The following is a 22125-nucleotide window of genomic DNA, read 5'->3' on the forward strand; positions in this document are numbered from 1 at the left end:
TCAGAGTAGTTTGAAAACCGAGACCCAGAAAGAGAAATAGTTGGCCAGTCCCAGACCCCATCTAAGGATTAGGGCATTCATTGTAGACCATGTAAACGGATCTCCACACTCCTCAGTCATACCCGAGTTTCTTGGGTAATTTCTCAGCACTCCCAAGTGAAATACTGGAAGGGAGGTGATTCTAAAGAGATCTCAAGGGCCCCTGTGAGGGTATTTGGTGACCATTACTTATTCTCGGGTGCAGAGTGGAGTTAGACACCATCTGTCTGTGCTGGTACAGTTACCTGAGTTCAGGGTTCCCCCAGTCTGTTCCATAACTGAGCCAGTTTGAAGACCAGCTAACAAGCAGACACATGACTGCACCCTTACAATTTCTGAGTCTACTGTAATTTATAAACTGGATCTGCCGCCTGGTTTTCTGGATTCCAGTTTTCAATGGCTTTAGTGCACACTGGTCAAGCTTCAACTGGGACACAGACAGCCTGCGGGGGTCACTAAGGGAGCGGTGCCTGTCTTGGTTTGTCCCCTTTGCAGTGGTACAATGCCAGAATGGGAGCAACTTCAGGGGAAAGTGTTTGGCTCTCAAGTCCGACTGCAGTCCCCCATTGCAGAGAAGTCACAGCACAGCATGGTCGCTTCACACCCAGTCAAGAGCAGAGAACATGGGGTTACACCTGTCATGAACACCACCTAAGGCTCCGGGTTTAAAACAACCCAGGCTTTATTCCTGCGCATGCCCTGCAGGTTCACAGAGGAGAGTGGAGGCTGTCCTGCCCTGTAGTCCTGGAAGCCACTTTCTGGAGCACTGAGCAGTTCTAGAGGGTCGTGCCACAGTAGTTTTATGTCACAACCCGTTGACAGATTTGCAGAACTGGCCCCACCTTGGCACAAGGGACAAAGCAGGGCAGCCTCATTGTGCTCTGCAGTGGGCTGTCGAAGAAGAGAGGACTCAGAAATATCTGGCAAAAGACACTGGGGATGATTAGCCAGCACTTACGGAAGCAAAAGAGAAGAGAAACAAAGGAAAACAAACCTCCTGAGAGTATTGGAGGATTCTATCAAGAAGCGGTGACTGGAAGAAAAACACTTCTATTTCGTTACGGCAAAGGAGATTTGTGCTTATAACTGTTAGACACAACTGTGACAGAGCCCAAACACAATTCCCCACAGAAGCAAATATGAGGACCCTTTTCTTAGGTGGAGAATCCACCAGTTTTCCCAGCACACGCTGAGGACAGAGGGGAAGGCTGAGCACTGAGGAACGGGGTTCACTGGGTCAAGAAATTCAGGGGAGCCAGCAGGGACCAGCTCGGATCCAGGGTTGGGGGATGACACCCCGGCCGTAGGACAGGAGGAGGTGACTAGGAACCGAGGGATGGGAACATGGTGGCGGCCATGAGGCGGAATGCAGGGTCTCCTGTCTGTGAGAACTGTAGGAAGGGAGGGAGGAGGGGCATCCGGCCCCTTCCTGTGAGGAGATCACTGCCCCTGGCGCACACACCCCACCCTGACTCTTAGAGAACATCGTCCTGGACTGGCTCTTACTACCCTCGTCCTGAGTGGTGTGTGAGCAGTTCCCCTTGCTGACCTCATCCTGCAGCGCTGCCAGCGCAGGTGCGAGAGAAGCCTGCTGCTGGAGCGGACATCCCAGGCCAGTGAGCAGAGTTCGCTTGTTACTCATCAACTCGTCAAACGCCTAATTCTTAGGGCAGTGACCCCTGATGCATCGGACAGGGACGGTGGGAACTGTGATGGGTGGGCTTGGGCTGTTTCGTTGTATATGTAGAGATGGCTTGCTTTCGCTTGTCATGGCACCTTTTATTCCCTCTCCCCAAACCAAACGACACTCCCTTGTCTAGCGTCGCACCCAGTTTGCCTATTCAGAACTGAAGTCCGTGTGTAGCCAGGCGGGCTACTGTTGTTGAAGACACTGGACCTTCTTGATCTTTGACGCTGAGATCTTTCTGTTTCCGTGGTGATTATGGGCATCTATGGGTGCTCCTGGCCAAATTCAGTAATGTCTAATTTAGTCCCCTGACATCAAACCCCTGTGTTTCCCACACGTCCTGTGTCTCCTGGGCACTAGAGTTTTAGAAGCAAGTGCTGTCTCTTGTTTCCTGGAAGGCGTTTCTTCCATCAATGTGCCTAATAAAGCATAAAAATAAAAATGTCTCCAGCTTTGCTTCTAAGAAGTGAAGGAATCTATCCATGTGACTCATACACAGCCACAGCTCTGGGCCTTCACTGGGGCTCTGGCTGCAGCCAGTCCCTGGGAGGCCTCAGCTGGGAGGCACCATGGTGGTTCTGTAGCAGAATGCCTAGTCACACGGGTGAAGACAGGGGCTTCTTCAGGGACGAAGAGCTCTCAGAATAGATCTTAGCCACGGAGGAGCTGCAGAAGATCCCCAGGATTAGGGTATCAGTACTCATGTGTCCGGGAAAAAATTCAGTTGGTCCATACTGAGATTTATTGCGACAGAAAACTACAAAATGAATTGCAAAGATTTGTTCCAAAATGGTACAAATGCCTCATCAATGGCGTCATATGGATAATGTTTAAATTAGATTAGGGTCAGTAAAACATATCAATATGATTAATTTCACCTGTTATTTTTACTATTTGTGTCATAACCGCTAGGCAATGTCAGTTCATCTATGTGGTTCATATTTTATTTTTATTGTAGCCCTAGTCCTGGGGACTTCAGTTCATCCTTAATTACGATAAGCACTGATCATTCCTAAACATCTTGACACACAGATATTTCTTCATTGTTTTTTTAAAAACAATATGGGTTTTATTACAGAGATATAAGTAGTATATTTGTATCATTTCCCTACCACCTCTCCTCTTCTTACTCCTTCTAAAGCCCTTCTCAAATCCATGGCCTCCTGTTCTTTAAGTATTATTGTTTTACACACACACACACACACACACACACACACACACGTACACATACGGACACTCTACTGTGTTTGCTTAGTGTTGTTTATGTGTATGTGGACTTAGAGCTGACTGCTTGGGATTGGTTAACCGACCAGGGGCCATCTCATGGAGCAGACTCATTCCCCTGCTCTCAGCAGTGTATAGCTCTTCTTCTAGTGGTGGGATTCTGTGAGATTTCCCCATCCAGGTTGGCATGTCAACTGTGGCTGTCATTCCCCCAGTCTTGTTTAGGCAGCCATGCTATTGGGATTTCATGGGTGTGGTTTCCCTGTCACATATAGAAGACACCTCTTAAGCAGAAGACACCTCCTGATCCTCTGCCTCCTACACTCCTCCATCTCCTTCTCCTTGATGTTCCTTGAGCCTTGGATATAAGGGTCAATATAGACATTTCTTAATGAGTTCTTATGTAGTAAATGCTTTGTTGTCCTTGTTTTATAGTCTAGTAGATTTTTTATAAGTTTTTCAAAGTACTTAAGGTAGCTTGGCAGCTCTGCTTCCTGGAGAGCAGGCAGTATAGACTGCGAATAGCTTGGCGTAGTGTTTCCTTCATGGAGAGCAGGCAGTGTGAACTATGGATAGCTTGGCGTAGTGTTTCCTTCATGGAGAGCAGGCAGTGTGGACTGTGGTTAGTTTGGCTTAGTGTTTCTTCATGGAGAGCAGGTGATGCTCTTCTGCTCAGGAATGAGATAAAGCTCTTTCATGTCAGACACCAGAACCTTTGGTGATTCTGGGGCTGGCCTTTGTCTGAATAGTGGAGTCACCCACTAGACAGTGGTTGAAAGACCCTGGGTATCCTTCAGCAGTCTCTGGCCACCCTTCTAGTACCTTGAAGCCCTCTTCTGCTGGGTACCTGACTGTAAGACTTGGGAGTTTAGCTTTGAGGTGGTTCCTGACTGCTCAAATAAGTAAGCCTCAAACTTTCAATCACTCATTGATTCACATTGACTTAGAGAATAGAAGCTTCTAGAGGGTGGAGCCTGTAGTCAACCTATGATGACATCATCATTGAATACATCGTGATAGTGGAAGGTTCATGGACATCTCAGCTGTAAATCACCTACTGAGAACTACCAAATGGATTTACAAGGCTGCAGATGCAACCAGCAGCCCTGTGCCCTCATCCTGCCTGGGGCAGATCCTGCATGTAGGAGATGTTCTTTCCTCCTGAGCCTGGGAGACCAACACCTCTTCTAAATCCAGAGCTCTGGGAAGAGCTAAGGCTTAGCAGCCAGCAGATGGACTGGGACTGTTCATTGATTCAGTTTCTTCTGCTAGTTCCCCGAGGAGTCTGAAATACAGATTGAGATCTGAGGCCTAGGAGAGGGTGTAATTAGTGAACCCTGGGTATGGCGGGCTGTTGATAGACTCCATGTACCAAGCCTGTTGAACACATTAGCTTGCGTATGCATTTTAAAATAATCACACCCACTTTATTGTAGCCTGGGAGGTCAACGGTGATAAACTGATATGAAATGTAGTTGTTCTAGTCAAAAGACCACAGAGAAATGCACTTTTTAAAAGTGAGTGGTGGCAATTCATGTTGGGAAGGGCTTCATGTCACAGGACATTTTGGGGTATCTCTGTTTGTGTGCTTTTGGTAGCTATGAGTAAGTGGTGAGTGAATTACCCCCACAAGTAAATGTTATTTTTAAAAAAACCCTAACATTAACAGCATCCAGCTTACATGTACATGTGTCTGCATGTACACAGTGTCTAACTGAATCTTCAAAATCATGGAGTATTAGCATCCTTGTACTACTGAATAAAAAAGCAAGCCCATGATGTTTCAGTAACACGTTGAGCAAAAAAAAAACAAACCACATATTGTGAACCAAACATCAATCACGAGTCTAATCAACCTGGGTATTGTTTTCTGACCCAAAACTAGTTCTCCATTTGGGGAGCTCTTAGCATCATTTTTTATGACATGGCTATTCATAAAGCCTTCATCTTTCTTGGCAATTTAAAAATTCACCTTGAAGAAATATATCAGAAAGGTGCCAGGAAGAATTACAAAGGCTACTGGGTTAATCAGAGTAGTCTTTTAACCTAGCCTGCCTCCCTGTTGATGGTCCATGCAGCCTTGGCAGAATGGGAAGACAGTGGAGGGATGATTACAGCAAGTAGCACTTCAGCTTGGTGAGGAGCAAGGAGGCCAGCATCCATAGCTGAACCTTGGACGATACCTTTTTTTAATGAGAGCATTGCTAGGCACCCGGCCCCTAAACAGACAAATATCACACAAGCAACTCCCCGCCCTTTTGCCACAAATCAGGGCTCATCCCCTTGGAACCCATAGAGGTGTGACAAAGCAGAGTGGCAGCCGAGGTTAGAAGACAGGGCCACTCTAGAGTCTGTGTCTACTGAGGTCCTAAAGAAAGAAAAGCCATCCCAACAGGGAGCCGACGAGGGCTACCCTCACCCAGAGTGGGTAGAATCTGGGGACATCGTGAAAGAACCTGAGAGTCATGAGGTCCTAAGAAAGAAAAGCCATCCCAACAGGGAGCCGACGAGGGCTACCCTCACCCAGAGTGGGTAGAATCTGGGGACATCGTGAAAGAACCTGAGAGTCACTGGAATGTGCCATGTTGTAGGCACAGTAATTGTTAGATGATTCTAGATAAATCAGACCCCATAGAGGGCTCTGTTTTAAGTTGCTGGGTTTTATTGCATAGAGTCCACTTCTTATTAAAATGCATTTTTTAAAAAAATGAATAACCATCTAAAATAGCATTTCAGGTCTTTTGTGTCTGGCTCAGACTAGGCAAAAGTCAGGTACCCTTTGGCAATAGGAAAGAAACACAGCTACAGAGTGAGTTGTTATGTAAAGGAACAGCAGCCCAGACACCACGTGCATGAGTTGGCAGGACTCGGCTGGATACACTCCATCCAAGATACGGCTTAGTCTCTCGAGGTCTTTGGACATCCAGAAAGTGGGTCATCTTTCAGAATATCTGCGTCACTAGAAACGATGTTAGTAAATCAAAGACCAGCTGGGTTCACTCTGCACTGTAACAAAATACTTACCTGCCTGTCAGTACTATTAATCCCTTCATTCACTGCGCAGGGAAGAACCGTGTTGTGGTTCCAATTACTTCCCCTTGTTACTAAGAGTTCATGGTCCCCTGGCAGGTGATCATATGGCTACATGGTAAACTTGGGCTTCTGAAAAGCAGAGTTGAGTCACTGCTTTGTCCCAAATCTTAGAACTTTACACTGAAACAAGTATTGTTTACAGTGAGTTGGAATGGGAGTGAATTAGAATATGGCAGCAGTTATTTTAACAATAAAATGATGTTGCTTAAAATATTCAGTGGCCTAAGCAAGAGATTGTTCTGGGTTGGAGTCTTTGTGACAGAAAGCCAACTTAAATGCTCTTGGACAATAAAGACACTCACTGGCTCATGTGTCTGGAATTCTAGACCTAGCAGGGTTCAGAGGTACCCTAGGCAGGGTCTGAGCAACTCATTAAACCTACTTAACCCTGTCTCCACCCTGACCAGTCAGCTGCATTCTCAGCCTGGTTCCCTATGGATATGAGGTGTCTGCTAAAATATAGCTGAAGTATGTGGGTATGAGAGAGAGAGAGACAGAGACAGAGACAGAGAGAGAGAGACAGAGAGAGACAGAGACAGAGACAGAGAGAGAAAGAGAGAGAGAGAGAGAGAGAGAGAGAAGAGAGAGAGAGAGAGAGAGAGAGAGAGAGAGAGAGAGAGAGAGAGGTTGAGAATCCCTTTAGGTATCTCTGAATTAAGCAAAGTAAAGGATTTTTCCAGAATGTTTTGTCCATTGGCCCAAACTGGGCTGTGGGCTTATTTTCTCATTGGCTCATACTGGGACATATGCCCATTTCTAATTTGTTCAAGTTAAGACTCATGTTTCTCATTGGCCGAGGTTGAGTAACATGCCCATTTCTCATTGGCTCAATTGGGACAGATGCCAAGTCAGAGGATAGTATTACCATGTGATAATCAGATCTTGCCTATCACCAGAAGCAAAGGCAAAGACAGCTCCATTGAGAACATGAATTGATAGTGTGTGTGTGTGTGTGTGTGTGTGTGTGTGTGTGTACCTGTGTATAAAGGGGAAGGGTCTGTTAGGAGACCATCAGGTACACTGATATTTAATTTTAAATCTATCACTTTGAAATATTATTTCTTGTTACAAAAATAATGTTTTTAATTTTTATTCTTGTGTGTGTGTGTGTGTGTGTGTAAGTACATGTTTCTGAAGTCCACAAGTTAACCCTGGGTGTCATTCTTTAGGAGCCATTCACCCCAGTTTTTTGAGAGAGGGTCTTTAATTGACCAAGCTCAAGCAGAGTCACCAGCACATGGCTCCACATCGGCTTTTAGTGTGGGTTCGGGGGTTCATGTTCTCCCACTCACAGGATAAAGACCTACCTGGTTTTTAAAGGTGGATATTTACAGTAAAAAAGAAGCGCAAAAATAATCATCACGGTCCCACTCACTTGTGGAAACTATGAATGAGGTTATCAAACGACACTTTTAATGAAATAAAGTTATGCTATATACTACTTCATCGTATAGCAATTAAAATGTAGAGTTGGACATCAGTGTCCAGATTCATGTACTCACTCCTTCTGGGTCAGATGCTCAACTGTTTCTCTTCTGGTGGTAGTCAAAGTTGGTCTGTGCAAGTTCCTCCAGCATTAACCCTGCAAACTCCCAGGTCAGCAAATGACCTGTTCTGGTTTCATTTCTGATGCTCTGATAAAATGCCCCAATACACACCACTTATAGAGGAGCAGATCTGTCTGGTTCACAATTCCAGATTACGGTTCATCAGTACGGGAAAGCCAGGACAGGACCTCAAGCAGTTGGTCACGGAGTCAAAACAAAACAGACTCTGTGCATCCTTGCTTGGTCCTGGGCTTCCTTTCTGTTCTCTTACGTAGCTGGGGTCCAGCCCGTGAAATGGCACCACCAACCTTCGTAGTTAATCTTACCACCAACCTTCGTAGTTAATCTTCCCACCTTGATTAACCATCAACACAGTCCCCCACTGCTGTCTCTACGGGCCAACACGATCTGGAGATTTCCTCACTAAGACTCTCTTTTCAGGGGCTACTACGGTTATGTCAAGCCAGCAGTTAAACCCCATAACACCCTTACGTTTAGAAGGTTTTCTAGGGCACAAGTGTTGTTAGCTTGGGTGCTGAGGGGAAAGGTACCTAGAGATGTAAAGAGACTGTGTCCTGAAGCAATGCAGCATGGATCCTGGGTTTACCCTCAGATGTTTACCTGAGTTAACAGTATTTCTGTGGGTCTGACCTATTGAAAATGCTGGAAGACGAACTCTTCTCCTTCCAATTGTGAAAGGCCCAGAAAGAAGTTCAGGGACATCGTTTCAATTTCGTACAGTTTGCCACAAGTTTCTATTATGCAGGTGCAGGTGCATCTCGCTCTACAATGCTAATGAAATCTGTCTCTCTCGCCTAGATCACCGTTACAGATGAAGAAGTCAGTAACCCATCCTTTCTCGACCTTGTGAGGACTCCCCAAATGAGGAAATGCACACTGATTCTTATGTTTGCCTGGTGAGTTGACTCTGGCTTTCAAAGCCGGCTTCAAGGGCACAGTCTACGGTTTCCTTCTGCTCACAGGCCCCGTTCTCTCTGTCTTTGTCTCCCCGGTGTCTCTTGGTGTCTTGCAGGTTCACAAGTGCTGTGGTCTATCAGGGACTCGTCATGCGCCTGGGAATTGTCGGCGGCAACCTCTACATAGACTTCTTCATCTCGGGGCTTGTGGAGCTGCCTGGAGCTCTCTTGATCCTTCTGACCATTGAGCGTCTTGGACGGCGCCTTCCCTTTGCAGCGAGCAATATAGTGGCCGGGGTGGCATGCCTGGTCACTGCATTCTTACCCGAAGGTAGTCTTCCTTCACATTTAGCCGACGGTTCCCAAAGAACTTGACCAAAAAATGTAATGATTGCATATGACCGAGTGGGTGGGGGGAGTCACTTGTCTTTATAAACTGGGTCATTCCTTCAAAAGCCTGGCACCAGGCAAACCTGGGTGATGTCACCCTATTTTCATGAGTGGAAAGATTAAAGAGACCCTTACACAGATAGCTCTCTGTCCTGGGATGTTAGGTTTGTTAACTGATGAAAAGGGAGTTATGCTGGATCTAGGTCATGGTGGTGAGGCGATGTGGCTGATATTGTTTAACATATTTCCCACATCTACCGTACTGTAGATGCCAAGCTGCACCCCAGGTTAGGGACAGAAGGAAGATGTGGTAAATTAATAGAATTGACAAAGGTGTGGGGAAAGGAGGGGAGGGAGAGGAGGGGCGGAGGGAGAAGTAGTGTGCGAGCCCAAGGGAGGAGTTAGAGCCGTTTCTTGCTGTTACAGCCGTTTCTTCCTGTTATTTCCCAAAACCATGAAAAGTTTTGTGAGCTCAGGAACTTAGTCTTGTTTGTTATTGCTGGAAACTGTATGGGGAAGCCAGAGGACAGTCAGGCCCCAACACGACTGTCCCCAAAGGACATGGCAGGGGCTTGCTTGGTGCTGCCTCTGAGCTCCTGGAGACCGGACTGTGAGCCGCTCGCACCTGTAGCGGTTTGGGATATGGTGTGAGGGAGAGATGCCAGAGCCTTGCTTGCAGCTGGGGAACTCTGGCTGGGGTGGAGGAGGCCGGCTCCTTTCAGAGATCAATATTCTGTGGCTTGAGAGCTGGTGGGTGGGTGGGGGTCAGGAGGAGGAAGACAGGATTGCAAAAGACTCCAGATGCTCAGTCAATAGCCCAGGTTGTCTCTGCCAAAGAACACAGCTGGAGCTACAGAGAGGAAGTCACTGGGACGCCCCCAGCAAGGTGTGAGTTGGATCAAGGGAGGCATTTCTTTTTGTATTCTGGGTGTGCAATGAAAGCCTTGCAGGGAGCCAGGTTCTCCGCAGTCCCTGTGTCTACAGAGGAAGCGGTCTGTCTTTGAGAATACCCAGGGTCAGGAAAGACACTGCTAATGTTGACAAGCTCAGTGCAGACACCCACAGGAGACTTCATTAGCATTGGACACCGGTTTACGAATTCCCAAAGTAGCGGTTAGACCTTACTTGGGAAAAAAACTACAGAAATGCCAGTCCTCAGAACAGAAAAGGTAAATAATGGGCAACTCCATCCTGCTGCCATGGCTGACGAAAAGCAGAAACTCGGGTCTCTCTCCTTTTATCCAAGTGCATCTGACTCCCCCAGGGCTGCAGTAATGAATCTCCACCAGTCTGGTGGCTGGACAGCAGACTCCCCGCCAGCCCGCCCTGCCAGGCTGACCTCTAAAAGTACACTGCAGGGGTTCCTCCTGTCCTCTCAGAGTGGCCGAGCTAGCAGCATCTCCAGTGTCTCTCTGGTCACCCTCACCATTTCTTGGTGTGTCTTTGCCTCTGTCTTCATGTGACACTCTTCCTCTTGGTCTCTATTCCCAAATATGATCACATTCCAAGCTTCCGAGTAAATATGAACTCAAAGGAACACAAATAGGCCACTACATAGTTAGCATATCTTAAGAGCTACGGAAGCTGGGGCTGGAGAGATAGCTCAGTGATTTAGAGTACCAGAATCGACTGCTCTTCCAAAGGATGCAGGCTCAGTTCCCAGCATCCACATTGGGCAGCTCCCAACCACCTGTAACTCCAGCCCCAAGGTATCTGATGCCCTCTTCCAGCCTCCACAGACAGACAGACGCATGGGCTTCGAAATTCTGTCCCTCCCTTCCTCCCTCTCTCCCTACCTCCCTCTCTTCCTCCCTCCCTCCTTCTCTCCCTTCCTTCCCTTCCTCCCTCTCCTTCTCTGTCACTCTGTGTGTGTGTGTGTGTGCAGGTGCTCGTGTTGGTGTGGGTGTTCACAGTCATGTGTAGACCAGAGGTCAGCATGGGAGTCCTTGCTCAGCACCATCTGCTTTGTTTCTTGGGACCTGTTCCCTCTCTGACCCACCGTTTGCTAAGTTGGTAAGGCTGCTTGGCCAGTGAGCCCCAGTGAGCTCCAGTGAGCCCCAGTGAGCCCCGGAGCTCCTTGCCTCCACTTCCCCAGCACTGGAATCTCAAATGCTCACTGCCACACTCGACTTCTTCATGTGGCTCCTGGGAATCAAACCGTGCTCCTCTAAGTGCTCTTACAGCCATGGGGCCGCTGTGACTGATGGGTCAGAATTTAAGTTTCAGCTTCCCAAAATGAATTCCACATAGGAACAGAAGCCCCTCCCGCCACAAGCACGTCTTCCAATTGAAAGGGCTCTGGGACTTGACTCCTGGGACAGACTGTGAAATCAGCATTAGGAAAGCTTTTCTACACCTTTCTTCTCAGCTGGGCTTGACTAGAATGCTGAGGTCAACTCTCCAACATCACTTCTCTGAAAACCTTTCTTTTTATGGTCTGAGAATAAACTTGGGGAAAAAGAAATGATCTTCCTGGCCAGCTCCTAAGATTCACTGTCTGGAAAGCAAACTTCCGCAGTCTGGAAAGAAAGCACTTTCTCTCCACACAGCCACCTGTCATCCTCAATTGTGACTACTCAGTGTGGCTACAAACCTAGCCGAGTGGGGACAAGTCTCCCTTGCAGAATGAGGCTCTCTTTTACCTTCATTTCTAAAGTGGAAAGTGCAGCTGTCTGTCCCACATTTACATGTCTTCGTTAGGACTTTTCTCTAAACTTTATTTCAGGACTCAACGCAGATGGTACAACCAAAGGAGAGTGAGAGTTATGTATTTTTAAATTCTATGTCTTTTTTTTTCAAAAGCTGAGCTTCAAGACTCTAGCTGTCTGAGCAAGTCCCCATTCGTAGAGGAAAATCGTTTCTCTGTGTTGTCACATGACTGGGGGAAGTGAGTTTAGATGTCATGGTCATTTTTCATCTATGTGTGGGAAGAAAGAGAGAGAGACACTCACACAGAGACAGACAGACACACACACACACACACACAGTGGGGGGGGTTGTGCATCTTTTATAGCCCAGACTGACCTCAAACTGGCTATATATCTGAGTATGACCTTAACTGTAGTTGACTCTTTCTTTTGGAGCTGCCAGACCCCAAATAATGACATGGAGACTTTTATTATTAGTATTAATATTATTATTACTATTATTGTTAATATAGCTTGGCCTTATCTTAGGCTTGTTCCCAACTAGCTCTTATAACTTCAGTTAACCTGCTTCTATTTATCTTCGTTCTGCCATGTGGTTTTTTACCTCTCCTCCATTTTGTATGTTTGACTTCCTCCATGTCTCACTGGCATCTCTCTCACACACCTAGATTCATCCCTAGTTCCCCTTTCTGCCAGAAGTCCGTCCTATTCTCTCCTGCCTGGCTATTGGCCATCCTGCTCTTTATTAAACCAATCAGATGGCAGGCAAGGTAAAACAACAACACATCTTTACACAGCTTGCTCAAATATCTCACAACACTTAACTTCCTAATACTCCTGCCTCTACCTCCTGAGTGCTGGGACTCCAGAAACCTCCACACCCAGTTTATATGTGTTGGGAATGGAACCCATGGCTTTGTAAACACTGTTCAAACATTCTTCTATCTAAGCTACATCCTCCATCCTTGATTTTTTTTTACTTTGGTTTGTGTTCACCATCAAAAAAATGTCTATTATCAGGACAGTCAATTGTTTTCATTTCCATACATAAATACACATAATTTACATCTGTTAATGAACTGTTTGCAAGTTAATGTCATATAGTATCTGTGGGGCCTTTTTTCCCCTCCCAACAAAAGCTCTGTGCCAGTGTACTGAAAGCCTTTAGACCAAGGTCTTGTAGAACACACAACTTCCTCTGCAAGGATGTCAAACTGATAACACTTCCTGTTCTATCGAATTGACTGGTTATTTACAAACTAAGCAAGTATTTTTTTATGATTGTGGCGGTGTGTGTATGTATGTATAGAAAGAGCATGGATGTGTTTTAATAGTTTCTTAGTCTTAATTTTTTTCATTGAACTATTTAAGCCTCAGTTATAAACCAAATAGACATTGAACTTCTTGGTGGGACTCACAGTAACCATCTTGCTATAGTGAAAAGAGACCCTGCCCATTGCACCTGCCCTGGACAGTGGCTTCCATGGAAGCAGACAGCCTCCTCTGTGGCTGCCCTGATCACCCCATCAGCTGTGACCCAGGGCCTGTGGGTGAGCTTCCGCTTTCCCTCTCCATTCCGTCTTCAGCAGCAACTGCTCACTGATGGACAAGCGTGGAATGCATTTCCTGCCCCCTCCCGGCTCTCGTGAGAAAGCAAAGCCTAAATAAATCACACGTTTACAGCTGTTCTGTGTCTGAGCAGGTGGCAGCCTAGTGCATGAGCGCAGCTCTGTCCTACCTCACTCCCCGATGTAACTGTGGCTGCGACAGCTGCAGGTGTCCCATATGCAAATATATCAAGTGCACTGGGATGGCCTCGTCCAGATTGCAGCTAAATCTCAGCTGGAGCTTCCCAGCAATGATCTGGGCTCTTAAAACCTCTGTTTCTGCTTGCCTTTCTGACAGTTTGTAGTTTGGCCTTTTAATTTGTTGAGTATTCCCTAGAGTGAGCACAGGTTGCTGAGCTTGAATTTTTGTTCATCATCCTTAATTGTGGCTACTTTTCTACAAAAAAAATTATGGTGTCAGGAGGTGGTGGCACATGCCTTTAACCGCAGCACTCAGGAGGCAGAGACAGGCAGATCTGTCTGAGTTGGAGGCCCTGGTCTACAGAGCGAGTTCCAGGACAGTCAGGGCTATGCAAAGGAACCCTGTCTCAAAATACAAACCAAACCATGCCTTGTGTGGTGGTGTATGCCTAAATGCCTAGAATCCATCACCCAGGAGAATGAAACCAGAGGATTGAGGGTTCAAGATCAGCTTGGGCTTGGCTTTGTCTCAAAAACCAAAGGCTGCTGTCTCACTCAGAGGTGAGTGCTTACTTGCCATCCATAAAGTCCTGGGTTCAAGCCTCAGCACAAGATAATAATGCCTAATTACACCTTCAGGGAGATGCAATGTTTACTAAGAGATGGGAGAATGATCCGATGCCGTGTGAACCTCTGTGTCCAGAGATGCTGGTGCACATCTGCTGGTGTCCCGGCTGTGTGTGCATTGATCAGCAGATACAGTCTCCATTCAGTCCCATGGCCTCATACCGGTCCTCTAGGATAGGATGACAAACATTGCCTAACTTGTAAGACATTCAGAGGCCTGACTTTTTAGAATTAAAATGATGAATTCCTTCATCCCTTAAAATAAATGAAAGGCAATGTTTCCTGGAGAATATTTGCTGTGTCCCATTGTTACAGTAGAAGACAGAGGTCTGTCTTCATTCGGTGAGAGCGGGTGATCGCAAAGCAATCTAATTTTTGTTTTTTTCGAGACAGGGTTTCTCTGTATTGCTTTGGAGCCTGTCCTGGAACTCACTCTGTAGACCAGGCTGGCCTCGAACTCACAGAGATCCGCCTGCCTCTGCCTCCCGAGTGCTGGGATTAAAGGCGTGCGCCACCAACGCCCGGCGCAATCTAATTTTTAAAGTGAGCAGTTTGTGTGTACGGGTCTGGCTCTCTCCAGATAAGTTCCTGGAGGAAGCAGCACGGCTGGGGATAAAGACGATGAATGACGCATGCCATGGGGATAACACGGAAGCAAAGTCCCTTTCCAGGAACCCCGGCTCTCAAAGCCTTCCCTCCCACTAGAAACCAGCCTAGCTGAGGACAACAGTTGTCTGGTTCTGAGTGGAGTGAAGATGGATGTCTGACTGTAGCCATGGTTCCCAGGGGACAGAGAGAGACTTCCTTCCAGATTGAGGCTAATGCGCTAGGGCTCCCTAGGGCGGCACTGCCTGGGACATTACTTCAGTGTAGTGATTGCTTAGCACACAGTTCTTTTTTGTTGTTGTTGTTGTTGTTTTTTTTTTTTTTTTGGTTTTTATGAGACAGGGTTTCTCTGTATTGTTTTGGAGGCTGTTGGTCCAGCCTGGCCTCAAACTCACAGAGATCCACCTGCCTCTGCCTCCCGAGTGCTGGGATTAAAGGCGTGCGCCACCAACGCCCGGCTAGCACACAGTCCTTTAACTGTATTTCTACAATGTCTCTCCGCTCACAAAAGCATCTTCCATACACTAAATGTTAGCTCTTGAGTGAGTATTGATGCAACTTGTCTAAAACATGCAAAGTTTTTACCATTTGTCTTCAGACTATCAAGGATTTAGGTTGGGGGGGGACCAATGGACGCTTTTCGTTGTTTTGTAAAATGTTAATGAGATCATCAGACCCCTGACTGCCCCCTTCTAAACACTCTGTTCACAGGGATACCATGGCTGAGGACTGCAGTGGCTACCCTGGGAAGACTAGGGATAACCATGGCCTTTGAAATCGTTTATTTGGTAAATTCGGAGTTGTATCCGACAACATTACGGTAATTCTGGCATATATGGTGTCATTTCTTCTAACTATAGCCATATGTTTCCAAGGTTGATGATCTATTAACCTGGGCTCAGTTCAACCCCGTAAGACAATGGGCTTTGAGTTGTAGCTCCCATTTGTTATCTGCCACGTTTGATGTCAGAAGCACGTCCTGGGACAGTAGCCGTGATTTGTGAAAGGGGCTAGCTTGGGAGCAGAAGGCTCCCTGGCATGCCTGCTTAGACTGTAAGTTGGGGCTGCATCCTCTAGGATGCTAAGCCTATTTTGACATCATCACATGTCTTGCTTTGTGAGCAGCTGGTGTTCAGGGCTCATGCAAGTTGACTTTCTTGCCCGACGCGCTATTCCTACGGGCGTACCTTGGAGAGTACCAAACTAAGCTTTGAGTGTCATGCATGGACTGGCAGGCTCCGGAGCTGCTGACGGGGAAACGTCTCTTCACCAGTGCCGGAGACACCTCCTCACTAGCCTCGTTGCCAGACACAACAGAATGGGAGTGGCTTGTTTAGGGGAACGAGGCGGTAGTAGCTGTCAGAGCTGAAAATGCAGGGAGTATTGACACAGCTTCTGTAATTTAGTGTGCCTGGATATTTTTATTATTCTGAATTTGTTTTAAAAAGCTTTCATCTGAAAGTATGTTTTAATCTGCAGGAACTTTGGGGTTTCGCTCTGCTCGGGCTTGTGTGACTTTGGGGGTATCATAGCTCCGTTTCTACTCTTCCGGCTAGCAGCTGTGTGGCTAGAATTGCCTCTGATCATCTTTGGTAAGACTTCGTGTGTGGGGGGAGAGGGTCTGAGTGTGTGGAGGGCTGGTGTGCATGTGTATGTGGGTGCAAAGGCACATGTGTGTACATGCTTGCAGAGGCCAGAGGCCAACCTCTGGGATTGTGTCTCAGGAACTAGCCACCTTGTTTATCAAGACAAGGTCTCTACTGAGGCTCACTAATTGGACCAGGGTAGCCAGCCAGTGAGTCTCGGGGATCCATTCACAACACTGGAATTACAAGTTCATGCTACCACAGTGATACCATGCTACCACCATGATACCATGCTGTGATGCGACCATGTTACCATCATGATACCGTGCTGTCATGCGCCCATGCTATCAAACTACCATGCTACCTTGCTACCACGCTATCATGGTACTATGCGACCACCATTCTGCTATGCTACCACTATGCTGTTCTCAGCTGATTGCTTTGCTTCTATAGCTGGAGTTCAGGACCTCACACTTGTCTGCCAGATATCTTACTGACTCATTTTCGTGCTAGCCTCAAGTCCGCTCTCACTGATTCATGCCTTACAGAACCTGTGTTGGTCACTGGGTTTAATGCTGACGGCATCCATTCCATCTTCTTATGACTGTTTGGGTTTTAAAGAGCCAATATGATTATCAGTACATTCAGAATGCCAACCGGCCTAAAGTCACTCCACATTAACAGGTTGTGATGAAGAGTGTTCGTGTCGGCCTCCTTTATTAGGTTCTAAGTTAGGATCAAACACTGTGGAATTCTTCTATGACACTGGAAAATGAAAACATCAATTTCCAGGGACTACATTTTAGCTTCATTGTCTTGTGTTTAAAGATGGGCCTGGAAGCTAATTGTAGTTCCTAAAATATTCAGTATCTAAATTAGCTTCGATGCTAAAAGTGTTTTGTTAAAAAAAAAAATAGTGGACACAAAATTACTCTGCATGTGCCCTGTCATCCACGTCCCTCGTGCATTCTGTGAGGGGTACGCAGCGGACTGGAGGGCCACTGCGCATCTTATTCTAGTGCGTTGTACAACGAGGTCAGGTTGGTGGCTTGAGCACACAGGAGCACTGGCACTGTGGGCATGTGCACAGCTAAAGGCCAGCTCTTCGCTGCCAGGAGGCAGTGGTTGAAGTTTCCCGGCACATCGATTAATCTGTGGCCATGGCAAAGAAACAGGAGAGAATGCTTTGCCCAGAAGTGCGGCTCCAAAGACCGGCAAAGGGAGGTGGTACCCAGGGCTTGGTATGGGGTCAGTAGCCCATGGAAGAAGAGGTTAGCGTGTCTGAGCGCTGCTGACAGCAGACTGAAGATGTCTGGGAAGTGGATTAAACACTGCAGTGCAGAGTCCCCAAGGACAGGAGTAGGGGAGGCTTTGCCCCGAGGCAGAGAGTGGCCTTCAGGTGTAATGTGACAGGGGGGTCTCAGAAAGATAATAGGCAGAGGGGAGTCACCTGTCCAGGGAGAGACTGACTCTGCCTTCCCAGTGAACAGCAGAGGCCTGGAGTATCTGCTACTTGCCAGGAGCCCTGGAAGCATAGTCACATATTTCATGCAGCCTCCCAGCCGGTACCCATGAGATGGCATTGGCTAGTGATGTCATGGCTGCCACAGTTTACCTGTGTGTGCCCGCCCCATCAATGGTGGTTGCATAGTGAAGTCACTACAGTTCTCAGTGTTTGCCCCTACCATCACATGACTGTGGTGTACACTAGGAGCACAGGGACCGGGAGCTGTGCTGAACCCAGCAAGGTGGTCATGGTAAGCAGAGGAATGCGGCGGCGTTGGAGGCAGGTGAGGTCAGGGAGCGAACATAAAGGCGGGAAGGGTCAGTCTGTGTGTTCCTAAGCGGGCATGTCTCTCCCCCTCTGGCAGGCATCCTGGCGTCTGTCTGTGGTGGCCTCGTGATGCTTTTGCCTGAAACCAAGGGCATCGCCTTGCCGGAGACGGTGGATGACGTGGAAAAGCTTGGCAGGTACTACACGAGATTCAACACGGGGCCATTGATTATCCACAAGGGAAATGAAGTTAAGTCTTCATTTAATTTAGCCTTAAAATGTTCAAAAGATTTAAAAAGGTTAGTGCAGAGGAGTGTAGAGCTATAAAAAGAATGCGGGCTATTTTTAAAACGTGACTGGGAAGCGTTTCCTAGTAAGGTGCTGAAACCCAGAGGTGATTTAAGCCAGGGGCTGATGATGGGACCGTGGCAAAGCCCAAATGTGTACGAGTTAGGGACTGACGGAAAGTGGCGAGGGACTGACAGAAAGTGGCGAGGGACTGACGACGGAAAGACGGCGAGGCATCAGAGTATGGGCCACCCCCTGGGATGAACAGGAGTGTCTGTCTTATGGAACGACACAGATGTTCCTCCAAGATCCACCACAAAGGGAAATGCAAGCAATGGGGGGGGGGGCATCATTTCAAAAGGCGCCAACAATGCTACATGGGAACATATTGACAGATAAAGAGAGCTGGATTATTGATAGGAATAAAGTAAGATAAATAATAATACATACCAATTAGATAAAAACTTAAGACAATAGATAAATGATTACTCAATAAATACAAGTTAGAAATAAAGATAAGACAGTAGACACACAGACAGTAAATAGGTAGACAGGTGGATAAATAGACACAGACAGACAGGCAGGCAGGCAGACAGACAGACAGACAGACAGACAGACAGCAAAAGAGAGAGATCAAGTTTTGACAGGAATATCTGCGTTGTTTTTTTGGCTGTATAATGATTAATTTCCATACGTTGGCTCACAACCACCTGTAGCTCAGTTCCATTGGATCCAGCGCCCCCTTCTGACTCCCTTAGGAACACACACACACTTCCAGACGTGGAAACAACACACTCACACGTACAAAACAAATCTAAATTCTTTTAAAAAAGAATTTAGAAAAGGAAAACGAAGTAGACTCTACAGTTCTACAAATCAAGATGGGCCATAATTATTTACTATAAACTAAAACTACCTAGCACCAGGTTATTAAATCCCGTTAGCATGCTTCCTTCTGAAACCAGACGGGATGGGTCTTCTGTCCACACTGAGAGCTTCTGTGTGCTTGATGAAACAAGCCATGCTGGCGAGGAGTAGCCGGAACCTATCTCCTAGTGGTTCTCAATCTTCCTAGTGCTGGGACCCCTTAACACAGCTCCTCGTGTTGTGGCGACCCCCAACCCTAAAATCATTTCCGCTGCTACTTCACAGCTGTAATTTTGCTACCGTTATGAATCGTAACGTAAACGACCTGATGCGCAGGTGGCCTTTGGCAACCCCTGCGAAAGGGCCGATCGGCCCTCGAAGGGGTCGCCACCCACGGGTTGAAAACCGCTGTAATCTAATTCTTACATGATCTTTCACAAGGGCTTCCCTTGTTCTCCTTTGCCTTGGCAGCTCGCAACTGCATCAGTGTGGCAGGAGAAAGAAAACCCAGGTTTCCAGTTCTAATGTCTGAGGCCCCCCATGTCACCTGGAGGGGACCGACGCTGTGCGGGTGCCACCCACACCCAGGAGAAGCTGAGCCTGGTGGGAATACACCTGTGTGGTGTGCTTCAAGCTCCTCCGCGTGGCGCCCTTCCAAGGAACCTTAACGCCGGAGATTTTGTATGGTATAGATGAGTAAGGTTTATCATGCTACCCAAGCTTCTGGGAACACATAATCTTTGACCTGTTTAGCCAAGCGCCTATAGGTACACAGATTCTGCATAGGCTTTCTTTCGTTGGGAGCAATGTCTCTGACACATTGGGTTAAGGAGAGACGAGAGAGCCTCAACTGGTTCTCAGGACAGCCCCATCCAGGAGGCAGGATGGACAAACCGAGGACGGGAACGTGCACAGAGTGTGCTCAGCAGATTGATCCAGACAGCAGAGAGCTGTGTTCTGAGGAGTCTGAGGGCTGCTAGTCCTGCCTCCTTTGAACTCAAAACACACGCCTTCACAGAGCCGACATGTCAGGTGTGGCGTCCCCAAGCCCCGTGTGGTTCCCACCCACGTTGTGAGAACCTGGCTGTATCATTATAAAGTCATATTGGTGTCCTGAGACCCCCGATATTCTGTGCCTCCTTCAGTGGACCCTTGTAACCACAGACTCTTTACTGAGGAAGAGAAAACATGGGTTATGGTTTCTTGGGTCTTAGAATTTGAATAGTAAAAGAATAATGATGTCCCATTTGTGAATTCAGTTCCAATGGTGCCTGTGGCTGGGAGTCAAACACACACACAGCCAGTTTCCATTCCGTCTCAGCACTTTTGACTTGTCTTGGGGGGGGGGGGTTGTTTTCATTTAAGGGGAAAGTCAACCGTGTCCACACTTTGAAAGAGTTGGCAGCCACTTTACAAGTGACTTGAGAGACTAGTGAGGGATCGAAACTTTTCCTTTTTTTAAATCAAGACTTTTCAAGTGCGAGGCTCAAATGCAAACCCAGGGTTCCACGTCGCGTGCTGTTCTCAAGATCTTAGGCTGAATCTTTGGCATGGACAGACAGCATTAGCACTAAAGGAAAACCTTCCCGTGGTGGGAGGGGAAAATACATCTGTGGAGAACGTGTGTGTTTCCGACACCATAGAACATGTGTGTGATGACACTGTAATCCTCAAAGCACATGGGAACCGAGTGCGAGTGCTCCGTCTCTCGACAGCCTTCTGGGTGTTCAATGCCGCACCCGCTCTGTGTGCACAGGCGCCTGCTGGCCTTTCTCTGCTGTCGCACGGCTCATGTCCACTTTACTGTTGCCTTTGGATTGCATTTGGAGTTGACGTGTTTCATAACAATAAACAATTTTTAAACTGTTTCTAAAAATACCCATCCCTTGCTCCTCCCTCTGAGCGTGCGTCACAGTAGCACACTACCCCACGTAACAGTGTGCGCTGCTACCCCACGTAACAGTGTGCGCTACTTACTGTCTCCAGACTGGGGAAAAAAGGAACATTGCTCCACTGTTGGCTTGCTGTTCCTTTATGGGCTCCCGACGCTGTTCGTGCACCCGGCTGTGACCCACAATAACATCCAGACCCTCAGCTGGTCTTGTGTTAGGTTTCCATCGCCTGGTCTATGCCACGACCCAGCTTCACATTCCGGGATGTGGGCTAGAGGCCAGTTGACAGGAGCAGATTTCAGTCCCCAGAATAGAACTCATTCCTCTGACTCCTCGTCCGTGTGGTGGCTTTGAAAACAATCTCCTCAGTGCCAGAAAAGCAGACATTGAAGATGTGTGTCAAGGCTGTCATTAGCTGATGAGGTCAATATACAGTGACTTACTGAGACCTTCTTGGTAACCCTACCATCTGCTTAGTCCTGCAGGCACCTGGCCCTTAGAAAGACAAGCCAAGTCCCTGCAGTCAGCTGTTTTTAAGTTGTTAGGGTGAACAAAAGAGCATGAAATTGTCAAAGACTTCCCTTACCTCCCCCCAAAACCAACTCAAAACAAAGTAAGTATAGAGTTTATTTTCAACAAATGCCATAGCAGTGTTGGTCTATTATCACAAAGTCCAGAAGTCCACGGACAGGAAAAAAATTTAGCCACAATAATACAAAAAAGGGTCTGAGGGGTGACAGGAGGCAGGGGTTCAGGGTAGTGTCTCTGTTTGATTACTGTCTATTTCCAAGCAACATAAGTCCCTTCCCCACATTCCAGCTTCTAGGACGTTTTAGTGAGGAGATGTTTTGCTCTGCCTCCCGCCCAATTAATTATCTCTCATGACTCCTTCTATCCAGCTAACAAACCGTGAAACACGAACATAGACACCGGGCTTATTGGGGTGAGCACAGCCAAGACCCCAAGAAGTGACTCCTTGTAAAATGTACTTGTCCTTCTCGAAGCAGACCAGAGGTCCTCCGCTGTCACCCTAGATGAAGGAGGAAAGAGTCCGCATGAGGATTGAGCCACAACTTTATATTATGGGATGTCGTCTTTGTGTTGGTTTCCTCTCAGGCCCAGGGTTGTCAAATCCTCTTGGACTGAAATCCCACGAGGTAGAGATGGGTCAACCCAAGACCATGTTGGTCTC

At 47.2% G+C, this 22125-nt stretch overlaps 2 protein-coding genes across 2 annotated transcripts in view; one reads left to right on the plus strand and one right to left on the minus strand.

Annotated features, from left to right (window-relative positions):
* Positions 1-20909, plus strand: part of Slc22a3 (solute carrier family 22 member 3) — an 84796-nt gene extending 63887 nt beyond the window's left edge. Inside the window, exons 6-11 of the mRNA XM_040728172.1 lie at positions 8410-8507; positions 8624-8838; positions 15238-15346; positions 16006-16118; positions 17984-18083; positions 19513-20909. Coding sequence (XP_040584106.1) covers positions 8410-8507; positions 8624-8838; positions 15238-15346; positions 16006-16118; positions 17984-18083; positions 19513-19573 — 696 coding nt within the window. The 3' untranslated portion in view covers positions 19574-20909. The remainder of the gene's footprint in view (positions 1-8409; positions 8508-8623; positions 8839-15237; positions 15347-16005; positions 16119-17983; positions 18084-19512) is intronic.
* Positions 20910-21547: 638 nt separating this feature from the next.
* Positions 21548-22125, minus strand: part of Plg (plasminogen) — a 37139-nt gene continuing 36561 nt past the window's right edge. The window contains exon 19 of the mRNA XM_040758172.1: positions 21548-21963. Within this exon, the coding sequence (XP_040614106.1) occupies positions 21802-21963 (162 nt within the window). The 3' untranslated portion in view covers positions 21548-21801. The remainder of the gene's footprint in view (positions 21964-22125) is intronic.

This window comes from Mesocricetus auratus, unplaced genomic scaffold (genome assembly GCF_017639785.1).
Source record: "Mesocricetus auratus isolate SY011 unplaced genomic scaffold, BCM_Maur_2.0 Super-Scaffold_100018, whole genome shotgun sequence".
NCBI classification, from domain to species: domain Eukaryota; kingdom Metazoa; phylum Chordata; class Mammalia; order Rodentia; family Cricetidae; genus Mesocricetus; species Mesocricetus auratus.